The sequence below is a fragment of the Ipomoea nil genome, unplaced genomic scaffold (genome assembly GCF_001879475.1).
Source record: "Ipomoea nil cultivar Tokyo-kokei standard unplaced genomic scaffold, Asagao_1.1 scaffold1936, whole genome shotgun sequence".
NCBI lineage: Eukaryota > Viridiplantae > Streptophyta > Magnoliopsida > Solanales > Convolvulaceae > Ipomoea > Ipomoea nil.
Window position 1 is genome coordinate 3,038,513 of NW_017618364.1, and position 20,355 is coordinate 3,058,867.

Consider the following 20,355-nt stretch of genomic DNA (forward strand, 5'->3'; position numbering starts at 1 on the left):
ATGTACCCGCTCACAAGGTAATTCAAAATGTCCGCGAACCAAGGCACATAATTTCTTCCCAATTCACTCAAAATGAAAAGTGTTTCTCCCATGAATGAGTCATCAATGGGCAACTCATTTTCCTTGTGGCCTTCAAGTCTTGAAAGGTGGTCTGCCACAACATTCTCGGAGCCTTTTTTGTCTCTTATTTCCAAATCAAATTCTTGAAGAAGAAGAACCCAACGGATCAACCTTGGCTTGGCATCTTTCTTTTGGAACAAGTACTTCAAAGCCGCATGATCGGTGTGAACTATCACCTTGCTTCCCATGAGATAAGACCGGAATTTGTCCATGGCAAACACCACCGCTAGAAGCTCTTTCTCGGTTGTTGCATAATTCACTTGGGCTTCATCAAGCGTATGACTTGCATAGTGGATCACATGGTAGCTTCGGTTCCTCTTTTGGCACAACACCGCCCCAACCGCATAGTCGCTTGCATCACACATGAACTCAAACGGAAGACTCCAATCGGGGGGTTGAATGATGGGAGCATGGCATAGGGCCTCCTTCAACTTGTCAAATGCTACAAGGCAAGACTCATCAAAATGAAAATCAACCTCTTTGGCAAGCAAATGAGTAAGGGGCTTTGCAAGCTTGGAAAAGTCTTTTATGAATCTTCTATAGAACCCGGCATGCCCAAGAAAACTTCTCACTCCCTTAACGGTGGTAGGCGGTGGCAATTTTGATATGACTTCTATCTTTGCCGGGTCCACCTCAATTCCTCTTGCCGAGACCTTGTGCCCAAGAACTATTCCTTCGGTTGCCATGAAATGGCACTTCTCCCAATTTAGCACGAGATTCACCTCTTGGCACCTACACAAAACTTTGTCAAGATTGATTAAACATTCATCAAATGACTTCCCATAAACGGAGAAGTCATCCATGAACACCTCCATGATCTCCTCCACCAACTCGGAGAAAATAGCCATCATGCATCTTTGGAAAGTGGCCGGCGCGTTACACAAACCAAATGACATCCTTTTAAAGGCAAAGGTGCCGTATTGGCATGTGAACGTGGTCATCTCTTGATCCTCGGGGTGGATAGAAATCTGAAAATATCCTGAAAATCCATCTAAGAAGCAAAAATATTCGTTTTTGGACATTCTTTCAAGCAATTGGTCAATAAATGGGAGGGGGTAGTGATCCTTCCTAGTAGACTTGTTCAATTTTCTATAATCAATGCACATTCGGTGCCCAGTAACAAGTCTAGTAGGAATCAACTCATTATTCTCATTTTCAATGACCGTTATACCGCCCTTTTTCGGAACAACATGTATGGGGCTAACCCACTTGCTATCCGAAATAGGGTATATAATGTCGGCCTCAAGCAACTTTAAAATCTCTTTCTTTACCACATCTTTCAAGTTAGGATTCAACCTCCTAAGGGGCTCCACAATGAGCTTGGCATTGTCCTCTAAATAAATCCTATGCATGCAATACTTAGGATCAATGCCAATCAAATCCCCAATTGTGTACCCAATTACCCTCCTATGTTTTCTAAGCACATTAAGCAATTTATCAATTTCATCATTGTGCAAAGAAAAGTTAATAATCACCGGGTAAGTAGAGTTAGAGCCAAGAAAAGCATACCGGAGATTTGGAGGTAAAGGTTTTAATTCTACCTTTGGGGCATGCTCCTCTCCAAGGGGGTCAAGAATGGCAAGAGCTCCCGTCATGTTATCAAAGTTGCTTCTCCACTCTTGCATGCCAAGGTCCACCTTGATTTGGGTGCACTCTCCCAACTTTTCAAAGAAATTTCCCACAAGAGAGCTTCCTTGGTTATCTCCTCCAATTCCAAGCACCTCTCCAACGCATTCATCTATGGCTTCCACCATGTTGCACTCATCAATGTAAGAAGGTTGGTGCTTGGCCATCTTGAAGATGTCAAACTCAATTTTATGGTCGGCTACCTCCATCACAAGCTTCCCTCTTTTGACATCTATGATTGCCCCGGCGGTGGCTAGAAATGGCCTACCAAGGATTATTGGAACCTTGGTATCCTCCTCTATGTCAAGAATCACGAAATCTCCCGGAATGTAGTATTGATCAATCATGACCGGGATATCTTCAAGTACTCCCACCGGGCGCTTGATGGAACGATCCGCCATTTGGAGTGTCATGGTAGTGGGCTTGGGCTCTCCAAGATTGAGCCTTTTGCATAGAGAGTAGGGCATTAGGCTCACACTAGCCCCGAGATCACATAGAGCACGGCTCACCACAAATCCTCCAACAATGCAAGGGATATAAAAGCTTCCCGGATCCTTCAACTTGGGAGGCAAATTCTTTTGGAGAACGGCACATGTCAAAGCTCCCTCACTAAGGTCCACCACCGCACTCTTCTCCAATCTCTTCTTGTTACTCAAAATATCCTTCAAGAATTTTTTGTATGAAGGTATTTGAGTAATGGCTTCCACAAAGGGCATAGAAATCTCCAACTTATCAAGCATTGTTTTAAACTTGTTTTCTCTCTCGGTTTCTTTTGTTTTCCACAACCTTTGTGGAAATGGCAACAAGTTGCAAGGAATCACCGAGTCATCTATTTGCTTGCCCTTGTTCACATTCTTCTTACTTGAGTTGTTTCCTTCTTGAATTGGCTCCTTCCCTTTTGACTTGTTTCTTTGAATTAGAGGCTCATCATCATTTTCACTCTCAAGATTTTTTTCAATTTCCTCTTCATTTGGCATTTCCTCATCTTCATCTTTCTCAACATCTTCTTCAATTGTAAGATCATTAGAAGGAAAGGGTGGATCTTTCAAAGATTTTCCACTTCTAGTGGTGATGGCGTTGACATGATTTCTAGGATTTTCGGTGTTAGCCGGAAGTCTACCACTAGAAGATGAGGCTTGTGTAGATCCTTGAGTGCCTCCTCCTTGATTTTGGGTTTGTAGATTCTCCACTTGAGATTGCAACTTGCTAATTTGAGACATTTGAGACATCATCATGTTCATTAATGTCTTCATGTCCACATCTTGAGAAGGTTGAGAGGATCCTTGTTGATTTTGATTATTTCCATATCCTTGATTTCCTCTCCATTGTTGATTCAATTGATTTCCACCTCTACTTGCTTGATTTCCTTGAAAACCCGGAGGTGGATTCCTTCCTTGCACACCTTGATTGTTCCAAGAAGACCCAAATTGATTTCTTCCTTGTTGACCATAAGTTCCATATCCTTGCCCTTGATTTTGAGGTCTAGAGTACCCAATCATATCCACTTGCTCCATGTTTGGTAAAGAGCTTTGGCCACTAGGGTCCAACAATAGACAAGCTTGAGAAGCATGAGCTCCACCATATATAGCACAACAAGCTACCATTGCCATGCTTTGAGAACCGGGAGGATTGCAAGTAGCTTGTGGCAAGGAATACGGAGTAGACATGTAAGATACTTGAGGAGTTTGAGTCACCGGTTGCACATTTTGCTTCGGAGCTTGCATCATATTCTTGAGCATGTGTTGAATTGAATCCAATTGAGCTTGCATGCCCATCTTTTCTTCAACCTCAAACATCCCGGCTGTCTTTTCTTTCTTGGGTGGGTCACTTCTTTCATTATACCAATATGCCGTGTTAGAAGTAATCCTCTCAATCAATTGTTCACCATACTCCGGACCCATATCAATAAAAATGCCTCCAAATGAAGATGTGTCAAGAATGGTTTTTGAGCTATCCAACAATCCCTCATAAAAGGATGAGATGAAATCCCCCGGAGTAAGCAAATTCTTTGGACATTGTCTTCTCAACTCCTTAAATCTTTTCCAAGCTTCATACAAATTCTCATTTCCAAATTGTTGGAAATTTTGAATTTGTTTCTTCAATTTGGCGGCCTTGGAAGGAGGGCAATACTCTTGCATGAAGGCCTTGTAAAGTTGTTCCCAAGTTGTAAAGTGGTTGGCCGGAAAGGAATTGAGCCAACTCAATGCTTGGTCTCTCAATGAAAAAGGGAATAGCCTCAACTTGATTGCATCACTAGGAATCTCATTCATCTTGATTGTTTGGCAAATCCGATCAAAGTGAACAACATGAGCTTTGGGATCCTCAACCCTTGAACCTCCAAATTGATTGGCTTGAACCATTTGGATAAGAGAAGTCTTGAGTTCAAAATTATTGGCATCCACCCCCGGGTAAACAATGCAATCCTCTTCTTCAAACTCCGGAGCTAGATGGGCCGCCATGGGTTGCCTTTGTGGAACACCTTGATAGAAAATAGGAGGAACTCCTTGTGGAAAGTTTTGAGGCATGTTGAACATAGGATTGGCAAAGTTGGGGTTCATTTGGTGAAGAAGATTTTGCATACCAACCCCTTGGCCTTGTTGTTGTTGAGGTTGCCCATACCCTTGAGGAATGCCCCCTTGATTCATGTTAGGATAAAATGGGTATTGAGCTTGTGGAAACCTCATTCCTCCTCCAACATAAGGATTGACATTAGGATTTGCCATGAAGTTTTGTGCCGGTATTTGAACGGGAGCAATTGGCACTTGAGAGACATTAGCATGAGCTTCATTGAATTCCCCTTGTCTCGGGCTATGTTGGGTGCTTGTATCATTGGGTGAGATTTGACCGGGATTGCTAGTGTCACCCGTCTCCGTGTTTATCTCCAATGATTCACACTCCTTCAACCAACCGAGCAAGTCTCTTCTTTGTCGCCTTAGCTCCCTTGAGAGTTCTTGGTTGAGAGGGTGAAGGTCTTGGCTCCCCTTAGACCTAGTTTGCATGCACCAAGAGGAGTACCTACAACCAAACTCAAGCAAAGACAACTTTGGAAGCACTTAGTCACAATTCAAAACAAATTAACAAAAGAAAATAAAAACTTGATCTCCTTCGAGTTCACTAACTCTAATGCTAGAAAGAAAAAGCAATCACACAATACAACCAAATAAACCAATCCCCGGCAACGGCGCCAAAAAGTTGATGTAAGGGAAAGAGGTGGTGAGTATACGGGTGTAAATTGTCGTTCCGCAAGGGATTGGGACTATGGCACGTACTTGAGTGACAACTAAAGTTCTAGGCACCAAAGTATTGGAACCCACAAGAATCCAAGCAAATTCAAATTCATGGTTGGGTAATTTCAACAATTAAGGGCTAAAAATCTAGTTAAGACAATGCAATTTAAACACAAGCAATCACAATGATAAAAGATGGGCTCAAATTAGGGGATGTTGCCTTCTAGATGCTTTAACAACTTAGGGATTAGGGGAGAACATTAACCAAGGGAACATAAGGGCAAAGCACATAAAAATCCTAGCTTAAAGCCATTTTCATAAGCTAAAGAACAAGGATTAGAGCAAGGATTGCCCCACTTTCATGGTGTATCAATTCCTAGCTCTTAAAGCACATAAGCATTTAGGCCCCCAATTCTTCCCTATTTTCATAGAAAGAAAATGGGTTTAGAGAAAGGAGAGGCTTAAATTCTTCCCCCAACTTTCATTGTGGAGAAAAACTATCCAAAAGCAAGCTAATAAGAGTTACGTACCAAATATTAGCAAGATTAAACATAAAACCAACTCAAACAAATGAACCCTAGGTTAGGGTTCTTCCCCCTTATGCAATAATCACCTATTTAGCATCTAGGTTAGCAATATCACCCTAATCCAAGCCCAAAAACGAACTAATCACACTTCATAAGCATAAATAACAACAAAGCACAAGAAAATATCATAAACATTGCACAAAAGCTTAAGAAGAAGAGTAAGAAGCTTCTCTATTGAAGATGAAGATTTTGTGGTTGAATCTCACTCCAATCCATGATTACAAGCTTTGTAGAAGAGTTATAGATGAAATACTAGACTAATCTAAGCTAAGGAAATGAAAGGAAAACGAGTTCTTGCTATCTAGGGTTCTCACCTCTCTTTTTTCTCCAAAAAATGAGTTATAACGCAGTCAAAAGAAAACAGAGATGGGCTGCTCGACATTCTGCCAGGATTCGACGCGTCGAGAGTAATTCTCGACGCGTCGAGTGCTGATCTGCAACAGAACTTTGACTTGCAGGCTAATTTTGACCCTTTTTTCTTCAGAATTAGGTTTCGGTGTCTTCACGAAAGTTGTAGATCTTCGAGTCTTCTTTTAAATGGCGTAAGAATCAATTAATTTGGACAATTCTAGGCCGAGATATGATCAAATTACCAAACAGTGGTCAGTTTCGGGTGAAATCTGTAAGTTCGGAACTTCAACTTCAAGGATGATTTTGACCACTGTGGCTTCCTTTTTAGGCTTTGATGTCTGAATATGAGTTGTAGCCCTTTGAGTCTTCTTTGCAATGGGACAAGAATCATGTAATTTGGATGTTTTTAGCTTGAGATATGGTCCAAGAACCATGACGTCGACGTGCAGGTCGGAAATTGCAATTGCATGGTGCTTGCTTCTCTTTTGCTTTGGTTTGCCCACATGACCAAGACCATTGAAAGAACCACCCTAGACTCCTTTGGAAGTGTTGCATCCATCTCCATAGCTTCATATTTGGCTCTCATTGACTCCAAATTCATCCAAAATACCTCAAAAATACACAATTGCCTGCACTCTACAATTTATGCATCAAAAGATATAAACAAAGGAATTAAGGCACTTCTTTGCATAAAATCAAAGTGTTTGTCACTCAAAATATGTCTATACAAGGGGTAAAAATATGGACATAAATGCACTTATCATTTGGGTATCTCTTTGTAATATTTCTTCCTCTCTTTGTTTTATTATTTCTAGACTTATACAACTTATAATATGTTGATTAATATCTCTATTATACTCCAATGCTTTTGCTGCTATATATTCAATTGCTTCCATTTTTAAAAAATATAATACTTATGTCTTTCATATAATATGTTTATGTATGCTTCAATTCTATAGTATTAATTCCATTGATTGTATCATTTAATTCTAATTTTATTAATAAACATTCTTGTATGTTTTCTTCTTTAGTATTTTTTAATAATTCTTCATATACTTCTAATTTTGTATAATATTTTTTCAACATTATTCTTTGTTTTCTTAATTCTTCGCTGTAAATATGCATAATATCACTTATCGCTTTATGGCTCTGATACCAATTGTGTGGGGGTAGGCTAGATTCGTTACAGATAGTAAATTATGTAGATAAATGTGTTAAAACTCTATACCTTAAAGGTTTCTAATTTTTTAATTCCTATTTCAGTGTTTTTTATTTCATGGGCTATTTGATTTATTTTTTGAATCACTTCTTTTATTTCTATTTCTATCTTTATAATTCTTATGTTGTTGGCATCTTTTATTTCTTGGGTAATTTCATGTTTCATTTTATAATATTTTTCTTGAAAATTACTGTGTATTTGTCTAAGAATTTCATAAGTCCTTTTTATTTCTACTAAGGCTTCTTTATTTACTTTTATTCCTTTGTCAAGTACTTTAATAAATTTTCCACCTCTAAATTTATCCTTACTGCTCATAATTTTAATCGGGGTGTTCTAGATTTTTAGATCTTTCTAAATTTTTAAATTTTTCTGTAAGACTTGTAAATATTTCTCTTCTTTTTTCTACTTCTCTCTTTTCAAGTTATAATATCTTTTTATCTATTCTATTTATATTATTTATAGATTGTTTGCATTTATCATAATGGTAATTTTCTCTATCGAATTTTCACATGTTATATATTTGGCTCTATGATAATTACCTATTTGATACCAATCTCTTTGTTCTTGTCTTAGCGTATTCTTATTATTAATAAATTTATCCCCACTGTTTGAAAATTTTTGAATTATTACTAGTTGAAGCTTCTTCAATATATTTTGATACAGATACCACTTGTTTCAGTATCTTAAGGATCCATATGTATTTACCATTGAAAATTCTTTGATAGTATTAGTGTATTACTATGAATTAATGCCATATGCGAAGTCCTCCGAGTATGGTGATTTTGTCACGTTTAGTTTTAAACTTTTAAATTGATCGCCTATGGTCTTTCGATTTTCAAATTGTTACCATCCGTGGTCCAAGTTTACAACCATGGTCCTTCAATTTTCAAATTTTAACTAGTCGTGGTCCTCCTAAAAGGACCACAGGTGGTTAAAATTTGATATTTGAAAAAACCGCAGATGGTAACGATTTGAAAGTTGAAAGATCATGGGTAACATGACAAAACCATTATACTCGTATTACTATATACCTAGTACCAAATTCCTCCTTATTCTTAGCCGGCAAAGCCCAAAAGGATCAAAAAGAAAGAAATTAATTTAATTAGGTTTTCCATCGGACCAATAAGCTACTCCCACGGACATGTAAAGGATATCATTTAAAAAAAAAAAAAAAAAAAAAAAAAAAAAAACCATATGCTGAAAGTACAGAGAATTATTACATTCATATATAGTTCCATAAATCGGAATTTTCTTCCCCAAAACAAGACAAGATACACACATATATGTAAGGGGCTCAATCTTTTTCATGTGGAAGGATATGTGCCTTATTCAACAATAATTCAAGTACCTGAAATTAAAGACACATCATATGATCTCATTATTGATCAACAAAGTAACTTGGCTACTTGCTGCCATTAAGTGCCGCGATTCTACGGCGCTTCCTCTCCTCCGACAGCAAACCGGCCAACCTGAAACCCATCAAATCCCAAATTCCATCACCAAAACATTTATATGCATCATATATAGTACTCTACTAATCAATGTTATGTTTTGTGTAGTGAAGAAAGTTGGAACCTATTAAGAGCATCTCGGTTTGTTCCAGCTTCCGGGACCGGTTCATTCTTCCCTGTCAACAGATTTAACTTCATAACTGGTTTGGACAACAACTTATTGCCAACCTCTTCAAGTGCATCCAAGTTTTCCTTTGTCGTAACATCAACCGAGGCTGTCGGCCCTTGTAAATCGTCCTCCTGCACCATTTTCACATTAACAAATTATATATGGAATTATAAGTTAAAGTGGTGCTAAAAGCTAGGTTGAATAATTGAGTTATTACTTGGATGCGGAGATAGTTTTTTCCGACTTGAAGAGCCTGGAAAATGGTGGCGATATGATAATCCACCATGTCCGCACTTGCAACGGAGAATACATCAATCAAAGGGTTGCCGTCTCCTTGGAGCAGCCACTGCAAAACACTCCATTTCGACGCCTGTTCCGCCGTGTACTTATCAGCATATTTTGCACTGCCGGTGCCGACCGACAATATCAAGAACTGGTGGACCCCAATTGGCTCATTCGACGAAGTTGATGATCTCAGGAATATTTGATCCTCAGCCGCCATCCTTTGTGTCACCGAGCTAATCGCAACAAGAGTCTGTTATATATACACATTAAACGTAACTCTCAATTATTCTGTGTTTTAATTTCTTTTTATTATTGGAAAGTATATATATATATATACATACCGGATTGTTTGCCACTACACCTCCGTCAATGAGGTTGAACTCGACCTTTCCGCCGTTAGAATTGGCGGTGTCAAAGTAATGGCCGGGGAAGTACGTCGGAGCTGCGGAGGTGGCAATGCATATGTCTGACAACTTAGCATTCTTTACGGGGGAATCCTTAACCTGTATGTACGTGCATGTTAGAATCTTTATTCATGCATGCATGTAGAACATATATAACGTTTGGAGAAGTTAAGGATATATATATATACATCGCAGGTGGTGAAAACTGTGGGTTCGAAGGTTTTGATATCAAAGGTAGGGATGACAACGTGAGTCAAAGTTTGGCTTATCCGGGTGTCTCCCAGTTGGTCCTGGAGGACTTGGTGTAGGTATTTGCCGTCGTACTTGGGGCCTACCAACAGGTTCTGCCACTCCGATGTGTTTCTGCAAAAACATCCCGAATCATTAAACTCTTGGAAAAATATAATAATATAATATATTAACAACGAAGATCATATCGACAACATATATATAGGAGTGCCCTTAGTTTATATGTCGTGTGCATGGCTGAATATAGTCGTATGTCATAATTAAATTGTGTGTACAATACTAATTTCTCATTTGTCCGCACAGTCTTCTATATATTACTGTTGAACGCATACATACATATATATATATATATATATATATATATATATATATATATATATGCCTAAGGAGGCACTTACGCTGGGAAGATCATTGGTCCGTGCTCCTTGTAGAAAGTGACGATATCCTTGCCGGCGTAGAGGGGGCGCTTGTTCTTGTCCGGCGCCGCTAACATGGTGGTCATCAGCCCTCCGGTGCTGGTTCCGGCAATCACATCGAAATAGTCCGCTACTCTTGCATCTGGACCGTCCAAAGCCTGATCCGTCACACAAAAACAAAAATTTATTAAACCAAGTTGGCCAGCCTATTGATTTACTAACAACAAGGTTACAAATTCGAGTCACAATGAAAACTGCCTATTAACTTTCTTGGTTTGAACTAGTCAACAAGTAACTTAGACTGATTTGCCTCCCTTTATTGGTCAAAAGGTCCCCCGGGTTTACGTAAGGCAAACACTCTTTGATTAGTGGATATGAGTTTCCATTCTTGATTTTTTCCACCATATTTTCTTCTCATGAATTGGCTAACCCATGGTTGTCTAATAAATATATTTAACTACCAATTACATGATGACAGTTAGGAGGGGAAATTTGTGGGTAAAATACAAGAAGCTTTATGTATGTATAGATATTGCAAAAAGAGTATATATATATATATATATATATATATATATATATATATATCATACTTGAAGCTGGTCTTCAAGGTAAGCAACAATGGTGCCGGGGATGATGCCACGGATGCCACCTCCATCAATGCTAAGGATGGTGACAACGCCGCCGGGAGGGATGGACGGAGCATTGTACTCTCCGGTGGCGGCGGTGGAGGATGGGGTTGTCTGGCTGTTTCCCATTTCAAAGGTTTGGTCTGATATATGTATAAAAAAATGTTATCAAGAGAAAATGATAAAAGATTTTTGTTGGTTTCTTTAATGTGAAGAGAAGAGCATAAGGAGAGGATTTATATAGTACTATGATAAGACAATTAATGCTTTTTTGAGTTTTTCCCTCACGTGGGACGCATGGGCTAACCGCTAATCCTTTCATATTAATTGCGTGTTGGATAATGTTAGGTGATTCTTCATTCTTTTACCAACACTTTCTTTGTCTGTGCGTTATAGGTATTCCGTTGGTTAATAAGGGTAAAAACAAAACTAATCAACAATATCAAAAACAAAGAATAATCCAAGCTAGAGAAACAATCATTTTTTATGTACTTGTTCTTGAAAATATTTTATTTTCTAGTTTGTTTCAATTCAACCAATTGGAATGATGTGAATATCAGTTCGTATTATTCAATGAAAACAAGGTACAAAAAACTAGTCACTCTTGGGAAGGAACCCCTAGAGAAAAATGAATTAATTCAATTCAAGTTTTTTCTTTGGCTCAATTACCGATTTGAAGATTTAACATGTCGTTATTGATTTGATACAGATAGAGCAGAGTTGTTTCAGTATCTTATCATTGAAAATTCTTTGATAGTATTACTATATACCTAGTACCAAAATCCTCCTTATTCTTAGCCCAAAAGATAAAAAAAGAAATAAATAAATTTAATTAGGTTTTCCATCAAGAAGATTGATGAAGTGATGCAAGCTGAATATGGTGAAGTGGTGCATCATGCTGTATGGACACAGGCTGCAACAACACAAGCTTTCCAGTGAAGGGCTTCTAAGTCTTTTCCCACCTTAGTTAGTTATAACCGTTTTTGGTTCCTTCATATAGTGTTTTCCTTCTTCTTCTAAATGTAATATACATACACATCTTTCCAGTTCACATCTCAATCAATGCTTCCTCTTTTCCCTTTCACCTTGTTGTTCATATGATCCAAGATAGTTCATCATGGTATCAGAGCTTCGCAGAAGCTATGCCGGAGCTGTAATAGTGGGAGCGGACGGCAACAGAAATGGATCGGAACATGCAGGAGCCTCCTCAGCTTCAACTAATCATACACGGCGAAGTGATGATTTTGACGATCCGCTGTACTTAAACATTACGGAAAATTCGAACTTATGCCTTGTTTCACCTCCATTAACCGAGCTCAACTACTCATCTTGGAGTAGATCAATGAGGATCGCCCTGGAGGTTAAGGATAAGTTCGAATTTGCGACTGGGAGCATTCCGAGTCCAGCAGAGAATGATCCGAAGATCGGATCATGGAGGAGATGCAATCGCATCGTGAGTTCATGGATTTTGAAGTCCATCAGTTCTAACATAGCAAAGAGCGTAATGTACTTCGATAAAGCCTCCGATATATGGAATGCACTACAGAAGAGGTACTCACAATCTGATTCACACAAGATCTCTGAAGTTTTGAATCAAATTTTAGGAGTGTTCAGGGAAGTATGACAGTGAATGAATATTTTACCAAGAGCAATGCTCTTTGGCAGCAGATGAATGCTCTAAGGCCCTTATTGATGTGTGAATGTGTGCCTAAGTGCTCCTGTACTCTAATGAGTAGAATGCATAAGCAAAGAGAGGAGGATTATGTGATCCGATTCCTAGAAGGTCTGAATGAGGATTATGAAACCATTAAGTCTGGAGTATTGGTCATGGATCCGATTCCAGAAATGGAGAAGGTGCTCAACATGACCTTGAAAGTTGAGAGGAAAATCAAAGGCTCTATCAGTTAGAAGTGCAATGATTTAATCCAATCCAATGCAGTTTACAATGATCAGACTCAAACTGCAGAGGAACATTCATTGTTGGCAGTAGCAGCATCCAATAACATAAAGAAATTCACAGGCAATGGAGGGAAAAATGTTCCAAAATGTACCTTCTGTGGCATGCTTGGGCATACAGTTGAGAAATGCTATAAAAAGCATGGCTATCCCCCAGGGTGGGTTGCAGGTTATAAGTCCAAGAATAAACAAGCTCAGGACACACAACACTCTTCAAATGCAGCTGTAAACCAAGCAGGTGATATAGGGATTTCTGCTGATCAGTTTCAAAAGCTTCTTTCTCTTTTGCAGAATCAAAATAAGGGGAATCAATCTTCTAGCAATGCTGCTGTGACTATTGTTGGTTCAGGAGTCAAACCTAGCTTCAAAGACTCCATGGAGGCTCCCAGTGAAGGTAGAAATACAATGGCTCATATATCTCCTAACAGATTTAAATGTGCAATGCAGTAGTCCTATTGCCTTGTTTTGTGACAACAGATCAGCTGTGGCAATATGAGAGAATCTTGTCTTTCATGAAAGGACAACATATAGAAATTGACTGCCATATAGTCAAGCAGAAAGTCCATCAAGGAGTCATTAAACTGATGAGCATCCCTTCTCATAAACAGATAGGTGATGGATTTACTAAACCTCTGCCTATTGCTCTATTTGATAATTTTCATGCTAAGCTGGGCCTTCAAGATCTTCATGCTCCAGCTTACGGGGGTGATGAAATGATGCAAACTGAATATGGTGAAGTGGTGCATCATGCTGTATGGACACAGGCTGCAACAACACAAGCTTTCCAGTGAAGGGCTTCTAAGTCTTTTCCCACCTTAGTTAGTTATAACCATTTTTGGTTCCTTCATATAGTGTTCTCCTTCTTCTTCTAAATGTAATATACATACACATCTTTCCAGTTCACATCTCAATCAATGCTTCCTCTTTTCCCTTTCACCTTGTTGTTCATATATATGATCCAAGATAGACTACTAGGCTACTCCCGCGGACATATTAAGGATATCATAAAAAGAACAAACAAAAACTATCATATGCTGAAAGAACAGAGAATCTGTTATGAGAAGAGCAATTGATAATGATTTATTCCATTCTTCTTTGAGAATTATTATTACATTCATAGTAATATAAACCGGAATTTTTCTTCCCCAGAACAGTACAAGATACACACACTAACACACATGACACATACTTATGTAAACAATCCCAGTCGCACAACCTTTTTTATGTGGCAGGGTATGTGCCTTATTCAACAATAATTCAAGTATCAGAAATAAAAGACACACGATATGATCTCATTATTGATCAACAACGTAACTTGGCTACTAGTTGCCGTTAAGTGCCGCGATTGTGCGGCGCCTCCTCTCCTCCGACAGCAAACCGGCCAACCTGAAACCCATCAAATCCCAAATTCCATCATCAAAACATATATATGCATCATATATAGTACTGTACTAATTAATGTTATGTTTTGTGTAGTGAAGAAATTAAAGTTGGTACCTTTTCAGAGCATCTTGGTTAGTTCCAGCTTGGGGGACCGGTTCATTCTTCCCTGTCAATAGATTCAGCTTCATAACCGGTTTGGACAACAAGTTCTTGCCAACCTCTTCAAGTGCATCCAAGTTTTCTTTTGTCGTAACATCAACCGAGGCGGTCGACCCTTTTAAATCATCCTCCTGCACCATTTTTACATTAACCAATTATATACCCACTTACAATTTACTATAAAACATTGAATTCAATTATCTGAATACTAGTTATGGGTTAAAGAAACGCTAAAAGGTTGAATTCGATCAATTACTTAGATATCACTGCTGAAAATTATGAAATTTCCGACCACCTAAAACTGATCTTCAATAAAATTGAAAGTAAAAAGTGGTCAGAAATAGCAATAATAGTTTTTCCGGATACTAAAAGTGGTCGGAACAAGGCTTTTAACTTGAAAATCACTTTTAGGTGGTCGTAAATTCCATAATTTCCAGCAATATATACCGAATTATGAGTTACTACCTGGATGCGGAGATAGTTATCTCCGGCTTTAAGAGAACGGAAAATGGTGGCGATATGATAATCCACCATGTCCGCACTTGCACCGGAGAATACATCAATCAAAGGGTTGCCGTCTCGTTGGGCCAGCCACCCCAAAACACCCCATGTCGCCGCCTGTTGCGCCGTGTACTTATCGGCTTTTTTTGCATTGCCGGTGCCGATCGACAATATCAATAAATGGTGGCACCCAGTTGGATCATTCGACGAAATTGATGATGGCAGGAATTTTTTATCCTCAGCCATCATCCTTTGTGTCACCGTGCTAACCGCAATAAGAGTCTGTTATATATACACATTAATTAAACTCTCAATTATTCTGTGTTTTAATTTCTTTTTATTGGAAAGTATATATATATATATATATATATATATATATATATATATATATATATATATATATATATATATATAGGGAAAGGATCAGGTACATTTGTGGCTTCCCGTACGGTTGTGCGGTTGATTAATGTGCGTGAGTTTAATTCTTGCGTGAGTCTTGTGCGTAATGTGCTTGAGATTTGTACTTAACGTGCGTGAGTGTGTAATGTTAATGTGCGTGAGTTTTGTGCTTAATGTCTTTGAGGTTTGTGCTTAATATGCCTGAGGTTTGGGCTTAATGTGCCTGAGTTGAGTTCAGAATTACGAGCTCAGAAAGAAGCAGAAAAGAAAAAGAAGGTGGGTGAAGCTTTTCTGATATTGTGTGAATAATGGATGGATATATGTAAACGCACATATGACTGTTCTGATTTTATATTTTATGTGTACAGAAGAGAGAAAAGATTGAGAAAGAAGGAAAGAAAGACTCCCGTACAGATGTTTCAATCTGTGAGAGCATAAAAAAACATTGTGAATGAGGCTGAAACAAAGGATACCATGGAGGGTGGTAAGAAAACTCAAAAGGACCCTTAGTATGCAAAGCAAAACAAAACAAAATTCATTCCTCCACTACTTCCAAATAAAAACAAGAAGAAAATACAGCAGTGGATGCGCATAATTTTTACAGCAGTGGAGGAAGAACATACGTACGCATTAATCACACAACGCACGCATCTTAGGCACAAGACTCACACATCTTAATACAAAACTCACGCACATTAAATACAAATCTTACGCACATTAATCAACCGCACAACCGCACTAGAACCTTTCAATATATATATATATATATATATATATATATATATATATATATATATTTATTTATTTATTTATTTATTTATTTATTTACATACCGGATTGTTTGCCGCTACACCTCCGTCAATGAGGTTATACTCGACCTTTCCGCCCTTAGCATCGGCGGTGTCAAAGTAATGGCCGGGGAGGTACGTGGGAGCTGCGGAGGTGGCAATGCATATGTCTGACAACTTAGCATTCTTTTCGGGGGAATCATTAACCTGTATGCATGCATGTAAGTGAACGTTAGAATCTTTATGCATGCATGTAGAACATAACGTTTGGAGAAGTTAAGGATATATATATATATATATATATATATATATATATATATATATATATATATATATATATATATATATATATATATATATATATATATATATATATATATATATCGCAGGTGGTGAAAACGGTGGGTTGGAAGGTCTTGATATCGAAGGTAGGGATGACAACATGAGTCAAAGTTTGGCTCAACCGGGTGTCTCCCAGGTTGTTCTTGAGGACTTGGTGTAGGTATTTGCCGTCGTACTTGGGGCCTGCCAACATGTTTTGCCACGCCGATGTGTTTCTGTAAGAACATCCCATGCATGAATTATTAAACTCATCGAAAAATATAATATAACTAGTATTTGTCCCGTGCAATCCACGGGAATTATGTTATAAAAATATACCTTATATAGGGTTTATTCATATATAAAAAATTTGTTATTTAATAATTATGTGTGAATTGCTATGATAAAATTATGAACATAAATATATTTACAATTAAAATAAGAATTGATATTTAAGGTGGTGATTACTACAAATCTTAAACTATATTAAAAATTTAGTACATAGTATTTAATATTACAAATTTTTAAGAACTTAATAAACTACAATAGTAATTGAATTACAATTTTCAGAGTCACCACGGATCAAAATTTTTAGACCTTTGAGATTTCTAACTTTAAATGTAACATCATAATTGACCTTTAAAGACCAAACAATTATTTATAAATATAAATGACTATTAATCATCATCACCATTTTCCAAATAATAATATAGAAGATCCAAAAAATTAAAGAATACAATAATAATAATGATAGAGATAATAATTGTAACAATAATTGCTCACCAAAATAATAATTGTAACAATAATTGCTCACCAAAATAATAATTGTAACAATAATTGCTCACCAAACCATATGACTATATTATAGTTAAGATATATTAACTATGAGGAGACGCTTACCCTGGAAAGATATATGGTCCGTGCTCCTTGTAGAAAGGGACGATATCCTTGCCGGCGTAGAGGGGGCGCTTGTTCTTGTCCGGCGCCGCTAACATGGTGGTCATCAGTCCTCCGGTGCTCGTTCCGGCAATCACATCGAAGTAGTCCGCTATTCTTGCATCCGGACCGTCAAAAGTCTGATCCGTCACACACAAAAATAAAATTTATTAAATCCCAATAACCCCAAACAAGTTGGTCAGCCCTATTAATTTAGTCAGGCCTATTAATTTACTACTAACTATAAGGTTGCAAATGGAAGCCGCCTATTAGCTTTCATGGTTTGAGACGGTCAGCCGACAATCTAGACTGATTTACTTCCCAGTAGTCCTTTGTAGGTCACAAGACAGGGTTTACCTAATGCAAACTTTTGGCTAGTGACGGGGACTCCTCTCCTGATTTTTACCGCCGATCCAAACTTTCCTCTCATAATGTGTCAGTATCTTACATTCATGGGGTGCCAATGAATTGGCTAACCACCATTATCTAATAAATATATTTAACTACCAATCACATGATGACACATCAGGAGGAAAATACAGGACTCCTTATGTATGTATAGATATAGATATTGCCAAAAGAGTGTATATCATACTTGAAGCTGCTCTTCAAGGTAAGCGACAATGGTGCCGGGGATGATGCCACGGATGCCACCTCCATCAATGCTAAGGATGGTGACAACGCCGCTGGGAGGGATGGACGCAGCAATGTACCCTCCGGTGGCGGGGGACGATGGGGTTGTCTGGCTGTTTCCCATTTCAAAGGATTGGTATGATATATAAAAAAAAAAAAAAATGTTATCAAGAGAAAATGATAAAAGATTTTTGTTGGTTTTTTTAATGTGAAGAGAAGAGCACAAGGAGAGGATTTATATAGTACTATGATAAATAAAACAATTAATTCATTTTTCCTCGCGAGGGACGCATGGGCTAAGTGGCTAGCTAACTACTAACTATGTGCTAACTGCGTGCCCCTCGAGGTTATCCTTTCATATTAATTGCGCAATCATGGTACCATGAACCAGAGTTTACACTGCGGTAACTTATGCTTTGCAACCGTGTGCACATGTATGGTGCACACGGTTGCAAAAACAACATCGTTTTAATTAAAAACGTGCGTCCGACTTCATAAAAAAAAATCAGTTTTGATTACCGTTAACAGTGTTATGTTGTGCATAATTTGAACTATATATTCAGAATTAATGAACTATATATCCAGAATGAATGAACTACATAATTCAAATTATGCACAACATAATGCCGTTAACGGCAATCGAAACTGGTTGTCTTTTTTTTTAAAAAAAAAAAAAAAAAAACTCGGACGTCAAAACGACGTCGTTTTTGCAACCGTATGCACCATGCATGATGCACACGGTTGCACAGCATAACACTCCCCACACTGCACTATGGATTCTGGTTCATGTGTTTGTGTTTTATTTTATGGCTTTTTGTGTCTTACGTTATGGAATTTGTACCTTATGAGTATGAATTCTTTATCTAGAACAAATTAGTAATTGTGTTTTATGTTATAAATTTATGTGTCTTGTGTTGTGAAATTTGTTGCCTATGAACATTAGCTGTTAGCTGATTGGGTTAATTAGAATGTATACTTAGTTAATAAAATTAGTTGATTGTAGAATGATGTTTGGCATAATTTTTTTTCTCAAAAAGCTAATTAAAAAAACTGCTTTGAGCAGCTTTTTAAATTTTAGCATTTTGGGTTACAAAAAGCTAATTAACCAAACATTTATATTGATTTTTAACCAAGTCAAACTGTTAATAGTGGTCAAATAAGTCAAAATTGACCTATAGGCTAACTATTTTATCAAACAGGGCCAAATTATGTACATAATCATATTTGAAAAATAAATTAAATATATAATATGTATATATGTCTTGTGTTATGATTTTTTGTGTCTTGTGTTATGAAATTATATACCTTACGTGTATGAATTTTGTACTTCGCCTTTTCAGTCCAGCTGGGTTTATAATGATATGCTATGTGTCTTGTGCTTTGAGTTTTTATGTTTTGTGTTAAGAAACTCTGTGCCTTAAATTACGTGTATGAATTTTGTATCTTATTATTTCAATTCATGATTCATAATGCTATGTGGATCCTGGTCCATGATATAAATTGCCATTAGTTGCGTTTTGGAAAATGTTATCCACGTTTTTGAAAAAGATTTCACAGTACAAGAACAAAATAGAAGTTTGGAACTTACCATCTGCCACCCATGTGGAATTTATTATACACATTGATGGAATTAATTAAATTGGGGGTCCGAATTAATTAACCCGAATAAATATAATAAGTATATAATTGAATAATAATAGGGGTATGAATATTGGAACGAATATAGTCATGGAGACTAATATTGTATTAATTGAATATATCACGCTATTACAGGAGTACGAGACGTTTAATAACAAGACAAGTAAAAGGTAAAGACTCCAGATGCCTTGATTAGGACATAAAGGAGGGATTTTATAGCCTATGTCGTCATAACAACCCCGGAGAAACCGTTGGAGATGACCCAACCGCGCGCGCCTTGGGCAGCAACAAGCGCCGCATGACTCGGACAACGCGGAGACCTCGTCCCCGGTCGAGCCCGGAGCTCGGCCGACCCCGTGGTGCCGAGCTCACGTGGGCCGACCCGGGGTGCCGAGCCCATGTTGGCCGACCCAGGGTGATTCGTCATGCCGCGTGCGTAGATAACTCGGTGCCGGGTTTGATCCGCTCCATATTACTTCGCTCCGTGTCCGCTCCGTAATTATTCCATCACACAAAATGTCTACAATTTGTATTTTCTTTATATATATTATATACTTAGGTGACCTCAACTTCGTTGGACTAATTCTAAGTTTACTGGATCCCGCCCCTAGAGTCGAGTCGTGTAATCAGCTCATCGGTCAAACCCTATTCTTCTTCACTACAAGAAAAATGCACATAGACAACGGTTATTAACCGTTGTCGTAGGGGTATACTTTCTGTTGTTGAAGCCGGTGTTGTTGTAGGTCATGCGCATAGACAACGGTTTTTTAACCGTTGTCTTTTCTACCAACGACAACGGTTGTCTATTAAGTGTTGTTGAAGCCGGTGTTGTTGTAGGTCCTGCGCATAGACAACGGTTATTAACCGTTGTCTTTTCTACCAACGACAACGGTTTTTTAACCGTTGTCTAT

General features: G+C 37.9%; 2 protein-coding genes across 2 annotated transcripts; both read right to left on the minus strand.

Moving 5' to 3' along the window:
• Window positions 1–8,423: 8,423 nt before the first annotated feature.
• LOC109146787 (patatin-like protein 2) lies at window positions 8,424–10,952 on the minus strand. The gene is made up of 7 exons (XM_019294437.1): window positions 10,695–10,952; window positions 10,087–10,262; window positions 9,628–9,802; window positions 9,377–9,538; window positions 8,968–9,285; window positions 8,706–8,881; window positions 8,424–8,599 (listed from the first exon to the last, which is right to left on the minus strand). The coding sequence occupies exons 1-7, from the start codon at window positions 10,857–10,859 to the stop codon at window positions 8,533–8,535; spliced, it is 1,239 nt and encodes a 412-aa protein (XP_019149982.1). The 5' UTR covers window positions 10,860–10,952; the 3' UTR covers window positions 8,424–8,532.
• Window positions 10,953–13,718: 2,766 nt separating this feature from the next.
• LOC109146790 (patatin-like protein 2) lies at window positions 13,719–17,994 on the minus strand. The gene is made up of 7 exons (XM_019294441.1): window positions 17,769–17,994; window positions 17,138–17,313; window positions 16,299–16,473; window positions 15,962–16,123; window positions 14,694–15,011; window positions 14,184–14,359; window positions 13,719–14,072 (listed from the first exon to the last, which is right to left on the minus strand). Exons 1-7 carry the CDS (start codon window positions 17,928–17,930, stop codon window positions 14,009–14,011), a joined length of 1,233 nt encoding a protein of 410 aa, XP_019149986.1. The 5' UTR covers window positions 17,931–17,994; the 3' UTR covers window positions 13,719–14,008.
• Between the last annotated feature and the right edge of the window lie 2,361 nt (window positions 17,995–20,355).

Bases quoted from the DNA above. Each gene is read 5' to 3' on its own strand.
- LOC109146787 (XM_019294437.1), bottom strand. From the start codon at position 10,859: ATGGGAAACAGCCAGACAACCCCATCCTCCACCGCCGCCACCGGAGAG. The intron at 9,803-10,086 runs GTAAGTGCCTCC...ATGTTTTTGCAG, and splicing joins GGACCAATGATCTTCCCAGC to AAACACATCGGAGTGGCAGA. The intron at 8,882-8,967 runs GTAATAACTCAA...AAAATGGTGCAG, and splicing joins AAAACTATCTCCGCATCCAA to GAGGACGATTTACAAGGGCC.
- LOC109146790 (XM_019294441.1), bottom strand. From the start codon at position 17,930: ATGGGAAACAGCCAGACAACCCCATCGTCCCCCGCCACCGGAGGGTAC. The intron at 15,012-15,961 runs GTATGTAAATAA...TATATATAACAG, and splicing joins GTGTAGCGGCAAACAATCCG to ACTCTTATTGCGGTTAGCAC. The intron at 14,360-14,693 runs GTAGTAACTCAT...AAAATGGTGCAG, and splicing joins ATAACTATCTCCGCATCCAG to GAGGATGATTTAAAAGGGTC.